General features: G+C 42.2%; 1 protein-coding gene across 1 annotated transcript; it reads right to left on the bottom strand.

The window, feature by feature from the left end:
* Positions 1–980: 980 nt before the first annotated feature.
* klf5l (Kruppel-like factor 5 like) lies at positions 981–19,792 on the bottom strand. The gene is made up of 4 exons (XM_041894570.2): positions 19,525–19,792; positions 9,008–9,929; positions 8,657–8,716; positions 981–3,533 (listed from the first exon to the last, which is right to left on the bottom strand). Exons 1-4 carry the CDS (start codon positions 19,660–19,662, stop codon positions 3,355–3,357), a joined length of 1,299 nt encoding a protein of 432 aa, XP_041750504.1. The 5' UTR covers positions 19,663–19,792; the 3' UTR covers positions 981–3,354.
* Between the last annotated feature and the right edge of the window lie 2,014 nt (positions 19,793–21,806).

Raw genomic sequence — 21,806 nt, 5'->3', positions numbered from 1 at the left:
GGTTGGAACCAGAAATCTCAAATTTGGACTCCAGACCAAAGGACACATTTCCACCGGTCTAATGTCCATTGCTTGTTTTTCTTTGCCCAAGTAGGTATCTTCTTATTATTGGTGTCAAAGTTCTTGAAATGTTCCGTATTGACTGACCTTCCTGTCTTAAAGTATTGATGGACTGTCGTTTCTCTTTGCTTATTTGAGCTGTTCTTGCCATAATATGGACTTGGTATTTTACCAAATAGGGCTATCTTCTGTATCTACCTTGTCACAACACAACTGATTGGCTCAATCGCGTTAAGAAGGAAAGAAATTCCACAAATTAACTTTTAAGAAGGCACACCTGTTAATTGAAATGCATTCCAGGTGACTACCTCATGAAGCTGGTTGAGAGAATGCCAAGAGTGTGCAAAGCTGTCATCAAGGCAAAGGGTGGCTATTTGAAGAATCTCAAATATAAAATATATTTTGATTTGTTTAACACTTTTTTGGTTACTACATGATTCCATGTGTGTTATTTTATTTCATAGTGTTGATGTCTTCACTATTATTCTACAATGTAGAAAATAGTAAAAATAAAGAAAAACCCTGGAATGAGTAGGTGTGTCCAACCTTTTGACTGGTACAGTATATCAAACAAATATTGGATGAAACATTGAATTTGGCATTACTGATATTAACCAATAGAAACACACTGAATAACAGATTCACTACATGGAACAACAGATAGTCCCAAAATAAACCTAAAGGAAGTTTGTTCTGAAGTGTATGTCCTAATGTATCTGAGAGATATAAGAAATATCAGGAAACTATATATATATATTTATCAGGTTTGGATGCTGCCAATAATTGCATGTGAATGTTACTGATAGTCACTCCGCCTATCTCATCGCAGATAACTCTAAGATAACGAACATCAAGTCATACCTAGCATAAAAAATTAAAGAAAGGCCCACCTCAAAATATCAACAAAAATACATACTGTATCTAGTTGTAATCTCTTTATTCATTTTCAGGATTTCACACAAACAAAAAACTAATAAAATACACAAAAAAGTTGTTATTTCAAATTTGTACAGAACTGATTCCACTGCATACCGTACACACAATAAGTGTCAAAATTAATAACCAGCCATTAAAAAAACCAACCTAAAATCCCCTTTTGTTCATAGCAAAAAGCATCAATATTAGAGAAAAAAAACATATTTACAACATAAGTCTTCTCTTCAAAACTACAGTATATACAGTGATTCGTCATACCTCCCTCTCATTGAAGGAAATGAACACAGAGAACTTGTTCCTAGAGTGAAGGAAGTGCTTTAGTCATTCAGTGAGTTAAAACAAAACAGTTTCTCTGTCAGAAAGACCAAAATGTATCATTTAGTGGCATATCATAAGTGTTGAACACTCCTAGATGGTTTCACAGACCCAGATTAAGCCTACTCCGAGTCCTCAGTTAAAAAACCTTGCTTTATGAAGAACCTCCATTGAAAGTGCTTTTTAGTCTAGGACTAGGCTTAAGGTTGCTACAAGGTTCACTCTGTCGTTCGACATGCATGCATGTGCAAGGACTGAGTCTGTTTTTTGGGGGCAGCGCACACTTTTGTCCACATCGTCGTTGCGTTCCACCCAGAGAGGAAGTCCGCCTTGTGTAGTGTACATCCACTAGGGGGGCAGGAATTCGTCCCTCCGTGTTCAACATAGGTACAGAAACTCAGTCCTAGTGGGAACGCTATAGATAGGTAGCCTACAGTACTGGCTAGAATAATGGATTTTATGGTATAAACTGGAAGAATGCTTAATGGTCTAAACATTGATAAGATCATAACAGAGGAGAGGCAGATTCCATTCATAAAGACAGAATAACAGACACAGAGTATAAAACCAACTGGGGGATTTGCCCAAACTGATATGATCTAAACCATTTACTACTGTTATTACATAGGTATAAGGGCAATTTAGGGTGAACAGTTACCATCCCTTACAACTATCAAAGGCCAAAGGTCAGCCAATCATATCTGGCAGGTAAAAACAACTGACAGCATAAAGGGAAAGTTCCCTGGACACCGATGGAGATTCTCCATTTAGTTTGCTTTTTAGTCCAGAATTAGGCTTAATATGTATCCGGGAAACCACGCCTAAATGTATGTCCACTGCTTTGACCGATATGTATAAATGTACTGTATGTACCATCATGTTTAAAAAACATTTAAAAAATTGTCCATCCAACATTATTATTATTATTATTATTGTGACTAATAGTGTAATAAAAGTGACATTTCCATGGAGGGGTTGGGCATTATCTCATATCCTGCTGTCAATATCTTTGAATATGATAACCTGTATGAAACATGTTCTCTAATCGTTTGGCACACACACTAGTTAAACTCTCATCAGGCTACAATACATAAAAAAAAACTGATTTGTAAATATCAAAATCTGCATGGGGACGATTCTAATTTCAAAATAATGTACTTTTTGAATGTATTTTTTATGTGGTTATCTAATGTCTTTTGAGCTGTAGTAAGTTCAACTCAATAATTATTATACATAAATAGTGAGGTTGCAGGACAAGACTAATTAACATTAAAACATAATAATCAAAATAAGAAGTTAAAATACATGTATGAACTGTTGAACAAACTATATAAGATGAAACTGTAAATAGATAATGTAATGTTGTTGCTAGCCCCTATCAAAGAGGTTTGTCTCCGTGGTTACAGAAATAATAATAAACATGGCTAAATGCTCCAGGCTCTCAGGCACCCGAATAGAAACAAGTTATTATGAACATAAGACAAGTCTGTTGATTTGTCAGGAAGATATATGATACCATATAAGGAAGCTCATGTGACTTAAAAGTATTATCCAACATTGTAATGATTGGTATGAAATCTCAACTGCAGATGTGTAAAAAAATGATAGTCAAGTATAAATGTCAATAAATTCTTTGCTTTTTCAAAAACACACACAACAACACACTATACACAACTATATATACAGACAGACAGGCATACAATGTGCATCCATTATTACGTGGGGCAATTAGAGGCAGGCATCCTGGTCCCCTATTTCTTTGAAAGTCCATACCTCCCGATAGTAGTGACGTGAGGAGCAGACATTTTGATCATTGTATCATTGTAGATGGTGTAAAATATTTAATGATAAGGAGTTTTGAAAAGGAGGATAAGTCCGTCAGTCAGGCAGTCCATCCGCGGCCCTCATGCAGTGCAATGCATTTTGGGGGCTTCAGGATGGTGTCCCTCAGTTCTGGTGATGCTTCAGGTGGCCGTAGCATGTGTGTGTGTGTGTGTGTGTGTGTGTGTGTGTGTGTGTGTGTGTGTGTGTGTGTGTGTGTGTTTAGTTCTGGTGGCGCTTCATGTGTAGGGCCAGGTGATCTGAACGGGAGAAACAACGACTGCAGGCCACACACTTGAAGGGCTTGGCTCCCGTGTGTTTACGGTAATGTCGCGTCAGCTCGTCAGAGCGGGCGAAACGCCAGTCGCAGCCCTCCCAGCTGCAACGGTATGGTTTCTCTCCTGAAACACAAAGAGAGAGAGTGTGAGAGAGAGTGAGAGTGAGAGAGAGAGAGAGAGAGAGAGAGAGAGAAGAGGGAAGAGAGGACTAAATACACTGTCTGTCCGATGAGTATGGGTATGTCAAAACCTGGTGAAGCCTGTGTGGCTGTTAAGACAGGGATGTGTGACACTCTGTAATGTGACAGGGAGTGAGAGTGCAGAATATACCGTACAGTTGTTTTGAGAAAGAGATGAGAGTTGTAGACTATTCTTCATATCACTATTTTCATTTATTTCACAACCGTGTTGGCAGTGATGTCTTCAACAGGGTGTGGTAAACATACTGTCAAACACACTGTACACACACACACACACACATCAGTGGGCATGTTAAAGCAGGTACATCCCCTACCAACATCTGGCTATTCACTCAGAGAGGATTATATGGGTTCAGCATAAACTCATGTTGACTGGATACTAAATGTAAGCTTTGATAAGATTTTGATGTTGACACACAATAAAATGTTTCCCCAGGGGGACAGAAAGAGAAAGAGCCTGAAAGGACACACAACTGTATAGCCCTACAGTTATGAATTCCTTTCTAAATAAGACTCCAAAGCAGCATGGATGGATAGATGGATAGAGCACAATCAACTTAATAAAAACACATTTTCTATTGACTATTTTAAGTGCCTTTTAAGTGCCAAATAAAGTAACGATTTCATCTTAAATCAGCCATAAAACCCCTTGTGTCAGGGGGAATGGAAGCTTGTTTTGTACAACAGGGAGGGGCAATTGAATGCAAGCTTCACCCCAAAGAATTAAGGTAAAAATGAAATTAAAATATTTCTAGCCTGTCTATCTATGGGTAACAGGGTTGATGCGTTATGCTCGACCCGTTCAGTTTTTCACCACAAAACACCAGAAAATGGCCAAAAAGAGTAGAACCAGCTCACCTGCTTTTACACTATGATTTGACTATTAGATGTTCAGTGTTTATTTTGAAAGAAATATTTTAAAAGGAATAGTTTCACCATATTAAAACGAGAGTTCAGTTTACGTAACAGGGTTGACCTTAAAATGAGGGACAGACATTTTATTGGATTACATTAAACACATGAAATAAATAATATTTTGGCTACCATCGCTATGCCCTCGTAGGATGACAATTCCCCCATCCACAGGGCATGAGTGTTCACTGAATGGTTTGATGAGCATGAAAACAATGTAAACCATATACCATGGTCGTCTCAGTCACCACATCTCAACCCAATTGAACACTTATGGGAGATTCTGGAGCGGCGCTTGAGACAGCGTTTTCCACCACCATCAACAAAACACCAAATTATGGAATATCTAATGGAAGAATGATGTCGCATCCCTCCAATAGAGTTCCAGACACTTGTAGAATCTATGTCAAGGTGCATTGAAGCTGTTCTGGCTCGTGGTAGCCCAATGCCCTATTAGGACACTTGGTTGGTGTTTCCTTTACTTTGGCAGTTATCTGTATATCAATGCAACACCATGAAGGACTACAACAGTGGTTGGCTCACAAATAAGTGAAACTGCAATTCACGTGAGGTGAAAACATGCTATTCTCCTCACATGAGAAAAAGTGGTGTTAACATAATTTAAGCTCAACTTGTGAAAACAGCCATTTCAACTACACATTTCACATGTTTTTGTTTTAAGGGAGGACCCCATTAGTACTGATTAGATAGAGAGTATTACTCATTAACAACAGCTAATTGACAATGACTACTGAAGCAGGGGCCCAGAGGGTCATGGGGGCATTGGGTGAGAGGGGCCAGGGGTGGAGGGTGAGGTATGTGTGTGTGTTGTGCGTGTGTGTGTGTGTGTGTGTGTGTGTTTTGGGGAGTTCAAGCTGTTATTAGTGTCTTTCAGCAGTGCAGGCAGGTGTATTTGAGTTCAGTCTAGCTCTGCTCTCATCTCTGGGTCAAAAGCATCGCCTCTCCCTCCTTGCCATTATCATGGCATTGGTAAACAATATAATGAGACAGGCCTGCACATACAGGCCCACAGATCAAACATGTTGACTGCGTCCCAAATGGCACACTATTCCCTATTTAGTGCATTACTTTTGAAAAGGCCCCATAGGGCTTTGGTCAAAAGTATTGCACTATATAGGGAATACGGTGCCATTTGAGATGCACACGTTATCTGATTTGATCCCTAATCAAGCTAACAGAGGGTCAGGTGCAATTGGTTGTTCTCCAAACCACAGGTTAGGGCTGTGATGCTGTGAATGTTGCTGAGGTCTAGATAAGAGAGCTGTTCAACTAACAGCATCACAATAATACACTTGAGCTATTTGGTCAGGTGGTAGTTGTGCAACGGTTTAGTTTTTATCAGCCTAACACACAAGCACGCACGTCACACGCACGCACGTAGAACACACACAAGCACACTCTTCTCTCCTGAAGGGCCATTGTCTGTTTTATGATGGTGCCTACATGATTTTACTGAAAGACAGCAAACAGTCCCAACTCTCTGTGAAGCCCATAAACCATCCACAGGACATCCTTTGTGAGCCTCTTAGCTTTATCAACTGTTTCTGTTTGTCAAGAGGGCAGGGGGCCTCATCAGCCTGATACAGTGCATTCAGAAAGTATTCAGGCCCCTTGACTTTTTCCACATTTTGTTACGTTACAGCCTTATTCTAAAATGGATTCAATTGTTTTTCCCCCTCATCAATCTACAAACAATACCCCATAATGACAAAGCAAAAACAGGTTTTATTAAAATAAAATAAATGGAAATATCACATTTACATAAGTATTCAGACCCTTTACTCAGTACTTTGTTGAAACCTTAGGCAGCTATTACAGCCTCGAGTCTTCTTGGGTATGACGCTACAAGCTTAGCACACCTGTATTTGGGGAGTTTCTCCCGTTCTTCTCTGCAGATCCTCTCAAGTTCTGAGGTTGGATGGGGAGCGTTGCTGCACAGCTATTTTCAGGTCTCTCCAGAGATGTTTGATCGGGTTCAAGTCTGGGCTCTGGCTGGGCCACTCAAGGACATTCAGAGACTTGTCCTGAAGCCACTCCTGCGTTGTCTTGGCTGTGTGCTTAGGGTCATTGTCCTGTTGGAAGGTGAACCTTCGCCCCAGTCTTAGGTCCTGAGCGCTCTGGAGCAGGTTTTCATCAAGGATCTCTCTGTACTTTGCTCCGTTCATCTTTGCCTTGATCCTGACTAGTCTCCCAGTCCCTGCCGCTGAAAAACATCCCCACAGCATGATGCCACCACCATGCTTCACCGTAGGGATGGTGCCAGGTTTCCTCCAGAGGTGACACTTGGCAGTCAGGCCAAAGAGTTCAATCTTGGTTTCATCAGATCAGAGAATCTTGTTTCTCAAGGTTTGATAGTCTTTAGGTGCCTTTTGGCAAACTCCAGGCGGGCTGTCATGTGCCTTTTACTGAGGAGTCGCTTCCATCTGGCCAATCTACCATAAAGGCCTGATTGGTGGAGTGCTGCAGAGATGGTTGTCCTTCTGGAAGGTTCTCCCATCTCCACAGAGGAACTCTAGAGCTCTGTCAGAGTGACCATTGGGTTCTTGGTCACCTCCCTGACCAAGGCCCTTCTCCACCGATTGCTCAGTTTGGCCGGGCGGCCAGCTCTAGGAAGAGTCTTGGTGATTCCAAACTTCTTCCATTTAAGAATGATGAAGGCCACTGTGTTCTTGTGGACCTTTAATGCAGCAGACATTTTTTGGTACCCTTCCCCAGATCTGTGCCTCGACACAGTCCTGTCTCGGAGCTCTGTGGACAATTCCTTCGACCTCATGGCTTGGTTTTTGCTCTGACATGCACTGTCAACTGGTGGACCTTATATCGATGGTGAATTTACCACAGGTGTACTCCAATCAAGTTGTAGAAACATCAAATGATGATCAATGGAAACAGGATGCACCTGAGCTCACTTTTGAGTCTCAGAGCAAAGGGTCTGAATACCTATGTAAATAAGGTATTTCCGTTTTTTAAATTTGCACACACACACAAAAAACGTTTTCGCTTTGTCATTATGGGGTATTGTGTGTAGATTGCTGAGGAAAATGTTTTATTTAATCATTTTAGAATAAGGCTGTAACGCAACAAAATGTGGAGAAAGTCAAGGGGTCTGAATACTTTCCAAAGGCAGTGTATGTATACAATGGTGTGTATAGACATTATGGGCTGTATATGAATAGAACAGGTGTGTACAGCAGTAGCTATATAGGATAGACCTTGACTAAAATACAGTAGATACTTATGAAGTGGGTAAATGCAGCAGGAAATATCTCAAGAGACAAAAGAGACATCTGTACATGGTGAACAGCCAGGTATGCCTCAGTCACACACACACACACACAATAGGCCATATTTGAAAATAAAATATTAACAAAGAAGAGGCCATATGGTTAAGTATCTAGACTTCACCTGACATATGTTAGTAGTTCCCAAGACATGTGAGCGACCTGGGGCCCGTATGTATCAGGAGTCTCAGAGTAGGAGTGCTGATTTAGGATAGACCTGCCATATGGCCCCAGGTCTATCATTGACTGGTTGGATGACTTAGAGTGAAATCAGATTGTAGGCTACTCAGAGCTTGGAAACGTTCTATCATGGCATCCAAGAGATTCTTTCATATTTTCTCCAGATTCTACTGTAGCTTCATTCTGTTCTGTCACTCATCCTCTGAATGAGTAATCCCTAATATTTTCAGCCAGAGGTCTCCATTTACAGAAGTGACTGCTTCTCTCTTTTTGTTATCCCAGCTCCCTCCCCCCTTTTCTCCCTCCTCCCTCCTCCTCCACTCTTTCCTCTGAATAGGGAGTGAAAAGCAGGAGGAACAGGTTTTGGCCCAGTCCACCACGACTGTGTGTTTCCTCCCTCCCTTCATTCATTCCTCTCTCTTTCTCTGGGCTGGGGGAAACCTGGTAGGGCTTGTATGGGCATGCATTAACACAATAAGAAAAAATCTGTTAGGAGAGTTTATAACACCCTCCCCACCATCGCTCTCTTTCCTTCTCTTTTTCCCCATCTGTCTCTCTTCTTTCCTCCGTCCATAGTGCCTCCATGATGTGTATGTCTCTGTGTGTGTGTTTCTATTTGTGTAAGTGTATAGTGGAAGTTACTCTTTCTTACCTGTGTGTGTCCTTTGGTGTGCTTTCAAGTGAGAGCTCTTTGTGTAAACCTTGGTGCAGCCTACAAGGGAAAAGAGATGTTAGTATCACTGCACTGACAATGGAGCAGTATTCAACATTGACTTCTACGGTATTTAATTTGACCATGTCTCGGTAAGCAAACTAACAGAATCATGAAACTCATCTCCTGTATCTGTGACCAAACACGGTTTAGTCTTAAGCACATGAGCCTTTTGCAAAGTATCTCTTTCAATGACCAAAAGGGCACATTGGGAGCAGTCATTCATTCATTCATCCAGTATCCCCCTTTCCTTTCCTTTCCTTTCCATCCATCCAGTATCAGGGGGCTCACCTGGGAAGTCACAGAAGTGGATCCGTCTCTTCTCCAGCTCTGGGTTATTCCGTCGGTTGTACCTGGGTCCCGTCAGCACCCCCTGTCCGTGGGCCATAAGCATGGAGTGGTGGGACATCTGGGTGACCTTCAACCCCAGCCTTGTGGAGGCCTGGTAGGGGGGAGGAGGGGTGAGCAGCTCTGCCTGGTTCTCAGGACTACCCGGCTGGGAGTTGGGGGGTGAGGGAGGCAGGCTGTGGGGCTGGGACTGGGGCGATGCGGTGGTGTGGTGGTGGTAGAAATGCTCCGGCATCGCAAACGACGAGTCACCACCGCCGTGACCCACTGTCGTCAAGGAGACGCTGTTCAGGTTGAGCATGGTTCTACCGTTGCCAGCTCCGCCGGTCCCTGGTTGGCTGCTGTGGGAAAGGGTCATTGTGAGGTCAGATCCACTGACAGGAACAGGCATCTGGTAGACCTGTGGTTTCTGGGGGCCAATGTACAGCTCTGTGTGTGTGTCTGAAACTGGGTGGCCACCGGCGGCCATGTCGGGTTTGATAAACATGGTGTTGACGGTCTGGGGCATGCTGAAGACAGACGTGAAGTCAGGCAAGGTCTGGATGGTCTGGATGGAGCAGGGCACTGGCACATCCACACCCGGCTCTGTCTTGATGTGTTGGAGTAGGTGATTTTGGTGGGACTGGTGGTGCTGCTGGTTAGGCTTGTTGGGCCGGTACAGACCAGTGCGGAGGTGGGTGGTGTTGGGGAGGATGAGGTTGATGTTGACGCTGTATGGAGCTGTGTTGGGCTTCTCCTCTGAGAAGTACTCGTCAACCAATGAGGCGCTCTCTCTACGGTTCTTCTTGTCTGTGGGGGCCATGGAGGGAGGAATGAGGGGGCTGCCTGGGGTCTGGGAGAGGTATTTCTCCATCTCCAACCGGATCTAGAGAGAGAGAGGGAAGAGAGAGTGAGCGGTGTTCCATAACAGAGCCAAAGTTGAACAGGTAGGCACTCGTGCATCTAGGAGGAGTCTCTTGTTGGGGTACGAATTCACTTTTTCATTCAATTTCTTTAAAACCCTCTCAGCTAAACCTGTAGTTGCTTTTGATTGATTCTGTCACTATGTGGGATTGTGTTGGTATAAAGGTGGAAGTGACATAGCACAGGTACATAACCTATGGAGGGGGTTTCTGTCTCTAATGGTTGTCAGTCTGTTTGGGGAATGTCAGTTAGAGACAGACGCCAGGAGAACTGGTGGTACCAGGACTCTCTTTCTCCCTGCATCCAACCTCCCTTCCTCCCCCTTTCATTCCTCACATTCCACCCTACCAATGGAGCTCACCGCCATGGAAGAATCAGAGGAAGAGGGGGTTCTATGGAGGGAGGGTGAGATGTAGGGAAAGCCTTAAATGTGTGCTGCTACGAGGTAACTTCAAACGGGAAAACATTTAAAAGTAGACACAATGCATGGGGTTTATCCTTTCACGCAGAAAAGCCACCAGAAACAATTGCACTGTAACTACCAGAGAGGGATTGTTGAGGCCCAGCCCTGTCTGTGTGAACTATCACACCGTCCCTCCCTCCTATAGAGGTGCACATGGCTTACTTAGTCTTCTGCCTGCCCTACAGGATCTGTCTGTGCAGGGTGCAGTGCTAGCTAGGTAAACACACAGCCAAAACAAAGGTGAGTGCATGAGAAAGAAGGAGCAAACACAAAACACTACACCACCTCCACTGGCAGCTATAAATAGAACAGAGAGAAATAATTGGATTCTACCAGAGATGTCATGAGACAGCTAGATCATATCAGATATCAGAGGGAGAGGGAGGAAGAGAGAGAAGAGAGAGATGATAAATAAAATAGAAAAACTGAAAGTTCTCCACACTAAACCATCAGCCCATTGTAACTATAGATGATTAACTAGCTTTTCATTTAGAAACGATGTTGTACCTAAGGGCTTGTTCAAATGAATCCTAAGAAGCAAAAATAGGACTTATTAAGCTATTACTATTTTACTAGGAAAGTTCTAAATGAATACCAGCTAAGTAAAGAACTGTAGCCTAAATCAAATCTGCTGCAACTCAAACACACCACTGTTGGTTCTGTGGTTTACTGAGGCCAAACACTGGAGCACAAAGAGCCAATCCAAGGAAAAGCCCAGCCAATTGGTTGTGTACAAATGATTCAATGAGCTGTTGATATATTGAGGCTCTATCCAGCTGTACATAATGGCTAACTCAACAGCAGGTACAATGGAGGGGAGAGGACATTTCATCAGGCCTATTATACCTCCACGGCTATTTGAAGTGCCAGCTATGTCAACACTGGCTGTATTATATATATTTCCCAATCTCTTCCCTAGCAACCCCTGTGTTGACGTGTTTTTATACACAAACTCTTGAAGGGCTATCGCTTTATGGGCACTTCAACCTGTGTGTGAGTGTGTGTCTGTGTGTGAGGGTGTGTCTGTGTGTGAGTGTGTGTCTGTGTGTGTGCCTCCAGAATATAATGGGCCATTTACCACTAGTGAACCCCACCGTCTCTCTCAAGCACCTCTGCCCCACAGCCCCTTCTGCCATCAGTGCAATCTGACCAGGGAGTGAAACTGAAATTAAAACCAAGTATTTAACTGGAAAATGGCTTATTTTTATTTGTATTGTGAGCTCCTCCTGTATGAAGCTGCTGCTTTCAGGACAGGGCACAAACGGGTCTTGTGTTATTCGGGTGCTGGCAGGCAGGCTAACCCAGCGCCCTTGGCAGTGTCCCCCCTCTGGCCTGAGCACAGGAGGTTGGTGGCACGTTCATTGGGGAGAGCAGGCTCGTGGTAATAGCTGGAGCGAAATGGGTGTAATGGTATCAAATAGATGGTTTCCATGTGTTTGATACCATTTCATTTGCTCTGTTCCAGCCATTATTATGAGTCGTCCTCCCCTCAGCAGCCTCTACTTGGCCTGAGTGCCCTGGATCCTGTTCATTAGGCAACAAATGGAATAAAACATACTGAAATAGGGAAGGACTACAATAAGAAACGCTCATTTTCATTTTCTGTTGCAAAATGTTTTAAAACTTTTTCTGCTGTGTGTCCTAATGAACACAACCCTGGTTCCTCTCCTTCTACACTTACCCATCTCCCCCTTATCCCCCTCTTTCCCCCTCCCCTGTCTATCCCCTTTGTATCAGAAGAAGAATGGAGTGCCACTGAACCCTGCCCCAAGACTGTGTCTGTTAATGATTGTAGACCATACAACTGCTACATGCCAAAGCCCAGATAACAGAGAAGAGAAGAGAAGAAAATAGCCAACTTCTTATCAGCTCTATTCTGGGTTATGGGGTAGAGTCAGAGTCTGCGTCCCAAAAGTCCCCCTATTCCCTACATAGTACACTACTTTTGTCCAGGGCCCATAGGTAGGGAATATAGGGTGCCATTTGGGATTCCACCAGGGGGGTTTCCACACTTCTGGTCCATGACCATGACCATGACTGTGATTTTGAGTTCAGATATTTAGTTTAGATATTAAACTAAAGTCAAGATACCAGCCAAGTCAATCATGCACAATATTTGAGTACAATACTGTGCAATGAAAGATGACTAATGTCACATTTCATACCAAGTCACCAAGGTGAACTATGAGTAACTATAGCAACTATGCTGTCCACCAATACGATAATGCAGTACAAATTCCTTTCAGACCATGGTTAGCCATACAAATCTATCTGCAACTAACATCCAAATCAGCATCCAACAACACCACTCAAGTGTTCCTTGTGGCCCCCAAATTGGGCACCAACTCCTCCATGTTACCAGTAGCACTTTAGCATTTGAAGTCAAACTTTAAGGCCAATAGACCATCATCTTCCTCACTCCTCCTCCGCCTCCTCCTTACCTGCTCAAAGGTCAGGGGTCAGGGATATCCCACAGACCTTTCTCTCCTTATGACAAAACACAAGGTCCTGTCTCCTCACTAATTATCCTTTTTGGCTCTCTGGAATGCTTGGAAATGGTGTGTGTGTGTGTGTGTGTGTGTGTGTGTGTGTGTGTGTGTGTGTGTGTGTGTGTGTGTGTGTGTGTGTGTGTTTTCTGGGATCATCTCCATAAACGATGACTGATAGCCCCCCTTGTGTTGTCTGCTAACGCCATGGCGTACACACACACATAGAGAGACAGACAGAAAGAGCGCGAGAGAGAGAGAGAGAGAGAGAGAGAGAGAGATAGACAGACAGAGAGAGAGAGAGAGAGAGAGAGAGAGAGAGAGAGAGAGAGAGAGAGAGAGAGAGAGAGAGAGAGAGAGAGAGAGAGAGAGAGAGAGAGAGAGAGAGAGAGAGAGAGAGAGAGAGAGAGAGAGAGACTGAACCTTTGAGACCGAAAGGATGTTTTATGGCTACTGGCATGATGATAATACGGGTTGTTCTGGCATTTCTAGGACCGTCAATTTGAGGGCAATCAGTCATCTTGGTTTGTGAAAAACAATGTAGTGTCATATGAGTGTTGCTGACCACTACACAGCTGATTCATCGTCAAGCTATGATAATTTGAATAAGCTGTGAGGTGCTAGGGCAACAAACAAAAAATTATATGTGCCTGAAACCCTGACTTAGACAGCTGACTGGTGGTGACATACAGTCTGGTCAAAGAAAGTCAAAGCATGTATGAGTATGAATATGTGACTGGTAATGACGTGTAGTCTGGCCACAGAGTTCGACTGGTAGTGTAGCGTAGTCTGGCCATATACAGTCTGATTATTGACAGGGATGATACCACATACATAGAGAGGAGTGAGTCCTTATCCTGTCTACACTGTAAACCTTCATACAGCCACAAAGGATTCAATGGGTTTTAGAGAAGGATGCCACAGCAGGCTTGAAACACACATCATTAGAATCAATCAGTTAACCAAACTACATTTTACGCAAAGAGAATAGCAAGGAGAAAAATGTATCTTTAAATACTAAGCAAACACGAGAACACTGGGGAAACTAAAAGCTTTCAACAAGCATTCTAACAAGTGTTCAACGTGGTCACAGTAAAGTCGATGCAGTGCGGTAGGTACTGTAAGTCTATCATGTCTAGTATCAAGCATCTAGTCTACTTACTACAGCAAGCGTGATCTGTATCTCACCGTGATGATAAGGAAGTGGAGTGTACCACTGAATGGCTGTTCGTGGGGAGACACACCTAGCATCACCCCTGTTGGTGCAACTCACTGGTGCTTTGTTTACACAAAATACAACTCACCTCTCATCTCAATGAGACAGCACAAATCTCCTGCTCAAAATAAAATGGCCACTTCTTAAGATTCTGACTGATAGAATATATACAACACACACAAAAAAACATAAATGTATCTATGAATGAAACAGAATCATTTAAAAGGTAATATACCGTTCCCTCCAAACACTTTTGGTTTCCTTTCAGTAGCTAGTGTAGTTATATGGATGTGTGCCAGAGATGACTGTTGGAGAATGGGGCAGACCTGTAGACCCGATGCAAATGGGCTGTGTTGCATTAGCAGTCAAATGACTAGTCAAACTAAACCCCACTGACTGCAGGCCTTCAGCTATGGATTACCAGACTGCATGAAAGTATATCTGAATTTTTTTCTTCTAAATTCTGTCTCAAAAGTGACCTGTTTAAGTCTGACTCTGGCCTAAAACAACCTAGGGGAATGAAGAAAGATACGTCTAAATTCTGCCTCAAATGTTCCTTAATTCCTCTGTAATTACAATGCAGTTACAGGTAACTACACCAATATACAGTGGGGGAAAAAAGTATTTAGTCAGCCACCAATTGTGCAAGTTCTCCCACTTAAAAAGATGAGAGAGGCCTGTAATTTTCATCATAGGTACACGTCAACTATGACAGACAAAATGAGAATTTTTTTTCCAGAAAATCACATTGTAGGATTTTTAATGAATTTATTTGCAAATTATGGTGGAAAATAAGTATTTGGTCAATAACAAAAGTTTCTCAATACTTTGTTATATACCCTTTGTTGGCAATGACACAGGTCAAACGTTTTCTGTAAGTCTTCACAAGGTTTTCACACACTGTTGCTGGTATTTTGGCCCATTCCTCCATGCAGATCTCCTCTAGAGCAGTGATGTTTTGGGGCTGTCACTGGGCAACACGGACTTTCAACTCCCTCCAAAGATTTTCTATGGGGTTGAGATCTGGAGACTGGCTAGGCCACTCCAGGACCTTGAAATGCTTCTTACGAAGCCACTCCTTCGTTGCCCGGGCGGTGTGTTTGGGATCATTGTCATGCTGAAAGACCCAGCCACGTTTCATCTTCAATGCCCTTGCTGATGGAAGGAGGTTTTCACTCAAAATTTCACGATACATGGCCCCATTCATTCTTTCCTTTACACGGATCAGTCGTCCTGGTCCCTTTGCAGAAAAACAGCCCCAAAGCATGATGTTTCCACCCCCATGCTTCACAGTAGGTATGGTGTTCTTTGGATGCAACTCAGCATTCTTTGTCCTCCAAACAAGACGAGTTGAGTTTTTACCAAAAAGTTCTATTTTGGTTTCATCTGACCATATGACATTCTCCCAATCCTCTTCTGGATCATCCAAATGCACTCTAGCAAACTTCAGACGGGCCTGGACATGTACTTGCTTAAGCAGGGGGACACGTCTTGCACTGCAGGATTTGAGTCCCTGGCGGCGTAGTGTGTTACTGATGGTAGGCTTTGTTACTTTGGTCCCAGCTCTCTGCAGGTCATTCACTAGGTCCATCCGTGTGGTTCTGGGATTTTTGCTCACCGTTCTTGTGATCATTTTGACCCCACAGGGTGAGATCTTGCGTGGAGCCCCAGATCGAGGGAGATTATCAGTGGTCTTGTATGTCTTCCATTTCCTAAAAATTGCTCCCACAGTTGATTTCTTCAAACCAAGCTGCTTACCTATTGCAGATTCAGTCTTCCCAGCCTGGTGCAGGTCTACAATTTTGTTTCTGGTGTCCTTTGTCAGCTCTTTGGTCTTGGCCATAGTGGAGTTTGGAGTGTGACTGTTTGAGGTTGTGGACAGGTGTCTTTTATACTGATAACAAGTTCAAACAGGTGTCATTAGTACAGGTAACGAGTGGAGGACAGAGGAGCCTCTTAAAGTAGAAGTTACAGGTCTGTGAGAGCCAGAAATCTTGCTTGTTTGTAGGTGACCAAATACTTATTTTCCACCATAATTTGCAAATAAATTCATTAAAAATCCTACAATGTGATTTTCTGGATTTTTTTTTCTAAATTTGTCTGTCATTGTTGACGTGTACCTATGATGAAACTTACAGGCCTCTCTCATCTTTTTAAGTGGGAGAACTTGCACAATTGGTGGCTGACTAAATACTTTTTTTCCCCACTGTATCTACAAATCCCATGTAACTAAATGGCGTCAGTGCAACCATAGACAATGTAACACAATGAAACTACAGTGCTTCATTACATCAGATAAGGTCATTGGAATACCATTTCGACTCGAGCAAAATCTTCCCAAATGCATTCAACCACAGTGACTGGAGTTTCACAACAGTAGCCAACTACAGAGAAACATAGGATCATCCATCAGCCTTTCTACCCTGGCCTGCAGTTACTTTCCCTGGCTTGATATTGTATCACCCACCTCCTGCCCCAAGCAGTATGGAGATAGATTAGGGATACGTTTTTTTTTAGTTTAGTTTATTTGATCATTTAAAACAAGGTACACATACAAAATGATTAAGAATCATTGAGGATAAACACAAAAAAGTCTACAACTTATTTCCATTGTGATCCTCTTTCATGATAGCAATTGGCAAGTTTGGTATATGTGGCAGGACAAACAAAATGGAGCAGCCTAGCAGCCCCATAGAGAAGGTCCCTGTACAGACAGGTCTAACTGCATACTGCTGTCACGACAGGCATGGCCATACTCTTAAAAATTAAGGCGCAAGTTGGAACCAAATAAGGTTCTTCAGAGCGATGCCAAAGCTGAACCATTTTAGGGTCTCTGAAGAACCATGAATGGGATGGTTCTTTGAAGAACCATACAAAAATCCCAAACCATAAATAATTCAGCCCTCCAGGACCAGATTTTAATAGCCCTGCTGTAGGGTTTTACGCCTTATTTGCATATTTCCCAGGGTGCCTTCGAGTGAATTTTTGAGTTACCAGTACCACCCATGACTGTGTTTGCTAGTGACAGAGACATGGTTGTTGCATTAATTCATGTTCAGTCCTGTGGCCTTCACCAAATGAAATCCTAAGTGAATATGTTGTCAATAAAATGAAATTCCGTAAGACAATACAATACATACTTCATAAAACCTTCTTTTGAGGGCCTAGTTTTACCCTAATACAGTGGCCTGAAACTCATAGTTTACAGGCCCCATCAGGCCTGCAAGTCACATTATGCTGGTTCGTAAAGCGATGTGTAATTCCTATTGGAATCCAGCCAGAGTAGGGATATCCAACATTTAGATTTTTTTTTAATGACTGCCAGGGTTAGGAAGACTAAGATATGAGACTACCTTAAACATCTAAACTGGAATAACTATTTCAGTAACGGGTAGAATGAGTCCAAGTAATAGTTTAGAAAAATGTATGTTATTTATATGTGAGTAGCATAAGATTAATTAATCAATAAATGTACATGCAAAAACATAGATAAAAATCAAACAATTCTAAAAATCATCCTGCAACAGAGCATGCTGGGAAATATGATAATGATGGGCGTGGTTTTGGTTCAACTCTGGTTATTAACACTAACATTTATTGATTAATTAATCTTATGCTACTCACATATAAATAACATACATTTTTCTAAACGATTACTTGGACTCATTCTACCCGTTACTTAAATAGTTGTTCCAGTTTAGTCTACACCTGTTGTTTACGAAGCATGTGACAAATAACATTTGATTTGATTTGATTTAGTTAACACTGACCAATTTGCTGTGTGCTATGAAAGGGACACATACATTTCAAGAACCTTTTAGAATTCTGAAGAATCATAGATGCCACTTCAACAACCCCACACTTAACTCAAAAGTTATTTATCGGGCAAGATTTCTCCAAGGAACATTAACAGCTGAGGAAAAAACATTTACAAATCTTCAGTGCAGGGAAGGCACCATCGTTAGACTGCTTTAAAGCATCAACTCCTATATGACACAAAGACATGTCTCTGAGGCAAAACGACCCTATATTTAGTTCATATGAACCCAGTGCCCTGTCCTATTGGGAATGTGTGCATATATTAGAGGAACTAGCCTAATGACAGTGTCCTTTCTTGTTGATACAGTGGTGCCACGTTTATTACTGATAATGAATAGTAACTTATTCAACTTCATAAGTTCCATTTCAAAAAGTAAAACTATGCTTCTTGAATGTTTCATTGCAATATTGTCTGAAAGGAAATGGGTCCTATTCATATTATATCTATCATTAGCCTAAATCCAACCATGAAGAAAAACAGTCAAATGACAATCATAACTAGGTTAAACACACCAGGGGCTATAGATAGATAAGATAACATAAGTCCACATCAATTAATTGCTGTGAATTCCAAAGTGATCTCCTTGACCAAAACAGAGCATCAAAGGTAACTTGACAACCTCAGATCCCGTTCAGCGGTTGAGATTCAGCCAGATGTTACAGGGGAAACATAAAACACGACACCAGAAGGGTACACCTCACACACACCCTCTTAAAATCAGCAGGAAAGACAGATTCTCACAATAAAGAACCCACTATATGATGAGTGAGAATCTAGTGAGAACATGGAGTATTTTGCAATGCATGTAATATTAGTAATAATAATAATAATAATAATAATAATATGGACATATTTATAAGAAAAACGTGACCAAATTAAGGTTTTAATTAATCCGTTTTGTCTTGAACCATAAGAAAGTATTTCGTCGATGTGTTAAATGATATTATACAGTTTACTTGCACCTTGTTCGATCCTGTTTTCCACAGAGCTATGTACAATTCCTCACTTTAACCCTATTCGGTTTTATTGCACACTTCGTTGTCGATAAAGTGGCAGCTAAATAAATACATCTATTCATAAAATAATCTTCAAACGAATGAAACGCACGAAAAATATGAATTTATAATGAAAGGACTGACAAATCTTTGATAGAAAAAAGACTAATCGATTTGTAGGCCTATTCAACAACATTATTAGTAGGCTATGGAATCATGCTTGCGTCGAGTAGCGCGTGGGTAACAATGCTATAAGCTTTTCCATAGGCTAACCTTTTTGGAATATGGAAAATCCTGTATATTGAATAGGCCTACATGTGCTCTTTCTCCCAAGAACAATGAAATACGTTATTCACTGTTATGCATGATACGAATAGGTTTATTGTGATTGGAGAAAATCGGGGGACACCCAAATGGAACAATCAATTTCTACAGTTTTACGCGTTGAGGCTATTTCTTGAGTGGGAGTGTCCACTGTTCGACTGACTACAAAATATGAACCAGGAGAAGGGCGGAATACGGTGGAGCCCCTGGCCGCACCTGGGCTACTTCCACTGGGTTAAGATGTCATTCTCACCGCGGGTTTCACTTCCTCAAACACCGACGAGTCCTCTGCGCCGTCAGCTCCAGACATCCGCACAGGTTTCAGCTGCGTGAAAACCGCCCTCTCTTCTGTGTGCGGAGGATTCATGGCCAGTCCTATACTAGTTGCCATAGTTATCTCTCCGATAAAACGTATTCAAATAACGCTTCCTTTATAAATATAATTTATGTAAAGTACATATAGATTTGACAACTGTTGCGTGATAAGCGCGTCGTTGTTGGGTCCAGGTGCGCGCGGTAATTCCAAATCCCTCACTGGCTCACAGGTCGTTTTACCTGCGCTGAAGTATGCCAGCGAGACCTGGAAGTCATGATTGACAAAAACATTAGCCAATTCAAGCGAGGGAGTGTCCTCTACTCCAATCACCTGTGCCGTAGGTGTTTTCACCTGGGTGATGTGGAAGGAAACGACATAATGGAGAATGAGAGGGAAAGGGGAATGATGTTGGAAGAACAAGCATGGTTTTTAGTTCATATAGCCCAGTTATAACTTATAGATATTTCACGCACACAAACGCATACACACACGCAGGCACACATGTTTCCCTAAGGGTTGATGTGTGTATTTCTGTAGGGAGAGAAAAGCCAGTGAAACCTGAATCATAGTAAATAATGAACCTATGGCCGTCACAACATATTGATAGAAAACAGAAAATATGACCGTAAACATGACTAGAAAATGTATTTCTCTGCTTCAGGACTCAGATAAATGTAACATTGTTCCTGTGAGAACAGCCCGGTTTTAGAATTGGATAGTGTTAATATTGCGTCATAATAATGGTAGATCGGCATTCTTGTGGTTTAGAATTAGAACGTGATGTTAAAGCTGGCAGGTTTCTGATATAAACATGACACATATGCATTTTAGTCATTTAGCAGACGCTCTTATCCAGAGCGACTTACAGTTAGTGAGTGCATACATGGGAATCGAACCCACAACCATGGCATTGCAAACGCCATGCGCTACCAACTGAGCTACACGGCTTGGATTAGACTTGTAATAGAACCAGGGATACATACACTACCGTTCAAAAGTTCGGGGTCACTTAGAAATGTCCTTGTTTTCCATGAAAACATACATGAAATTAGTTTGAATAGGAAATATAGCTAAATGAATAGGAAATGTAGTCATTGACGAAGTTAGAAATAATGATTTTTAAAAGAAATAATAATTGTGTCCTTCAAACTTTGCTTTCCTCCAAGAATCCTCCATTTGCAGCAATTACAGCTTTGCAGACCTTTGGCATTCTAGTTGTCAATTTGTTGAGGTAATCTGAAGAGATTCACCCCATGCTTCCTGAAGCACCTCCCACAAGTTGGATTGGCTTGATGGGCACTTCTTACGTACCATACGGTCAAGCTGCTCCCACAACAGCTCAATAGGGTTGAGAGATCTGGTGACTGTGCTGGTCACCCAATTATAGACAGAATACCAGCTGACTGCTTCTTCCCTAAATAGTTATTGCATAGTTTGGGGCTGTGCTTTGGGTCATTGTCCTGTTGTAGGAGGAAATTGGCTCCAATCAAGCGCCGTCCACAGGGTATGGCATGGCGTTGCAAAATGGAGTGATCGCCTTCCTTCTTCAAGATCCCTTTTACCCTGTACAAATCTCCCACTTTACCACCACCAAAGCACCCCCAGACCATCACATTGCCTCCACCATGCTTGATAGATGGCATCAAGCACTCCTCCAGCATCTTTTCATTTGGTCTGCGTCTCACAAATGTTCTTCTTTGTGATCCGAACACCTCAAACTTCGATTCGTCTGCCCATAACACTTTTTTCCAATCTTCCTCTGTCCAGTCTCTGTGTTCTTTTGCCCATCTTAATCTTTTATTTTTATTGGCCAGTCTGAGATATGGCTTTTTCTTTGCAATTCTGCCTAGATGGTCAGCATCCCGGAGTCTCCAAGGAAATCTAAGTGACCCCAAACTTTTGAACGGTAGTGTATGGTAAGAAGCGAACCCAGGTAAGAAGTTAACACAGGTATGAGAGTAACTCGTGTAAGAGGCTAATAGTAATGGGAGTTAAGTTAACTTTGGTTGGCTGTCACTCGGTAGAGGCATCATCCTACTGTACATGTGTGTCCTCTATATAATATCAAAAGAATGGGTAAATAAGGGTTCTGTCTGTCTGGGAAACCAATGTCTGTCCAGGTAAATGAATTATGCTAATACCAACTAGGGTACATACACAGCATACTGGCATGTGTTGTACACTGACTGCACACATCATAAAGTAATGTCTATGTATAA

This window comes from Coregonus clupeaformis, chromosome 13, assembly GCF_020615455.1.
Source record: "Coregonus clupeaformis isolate EN_2021a chromosome 13, ASM2061545v1, whole genome shotgun sequence".
Lineage (NCBI taxonomy): Eukaryota > Metazoa > Chordata > Actinopteri > Salmoniformes > Salmonidae > Coregonus > Coregonus clupeaformis.
The sequence above is the reverse complement of the archived record's forward strand: the minus strand, read 5'-3'. Positions and strand labels throughout refer to the sequence as shown.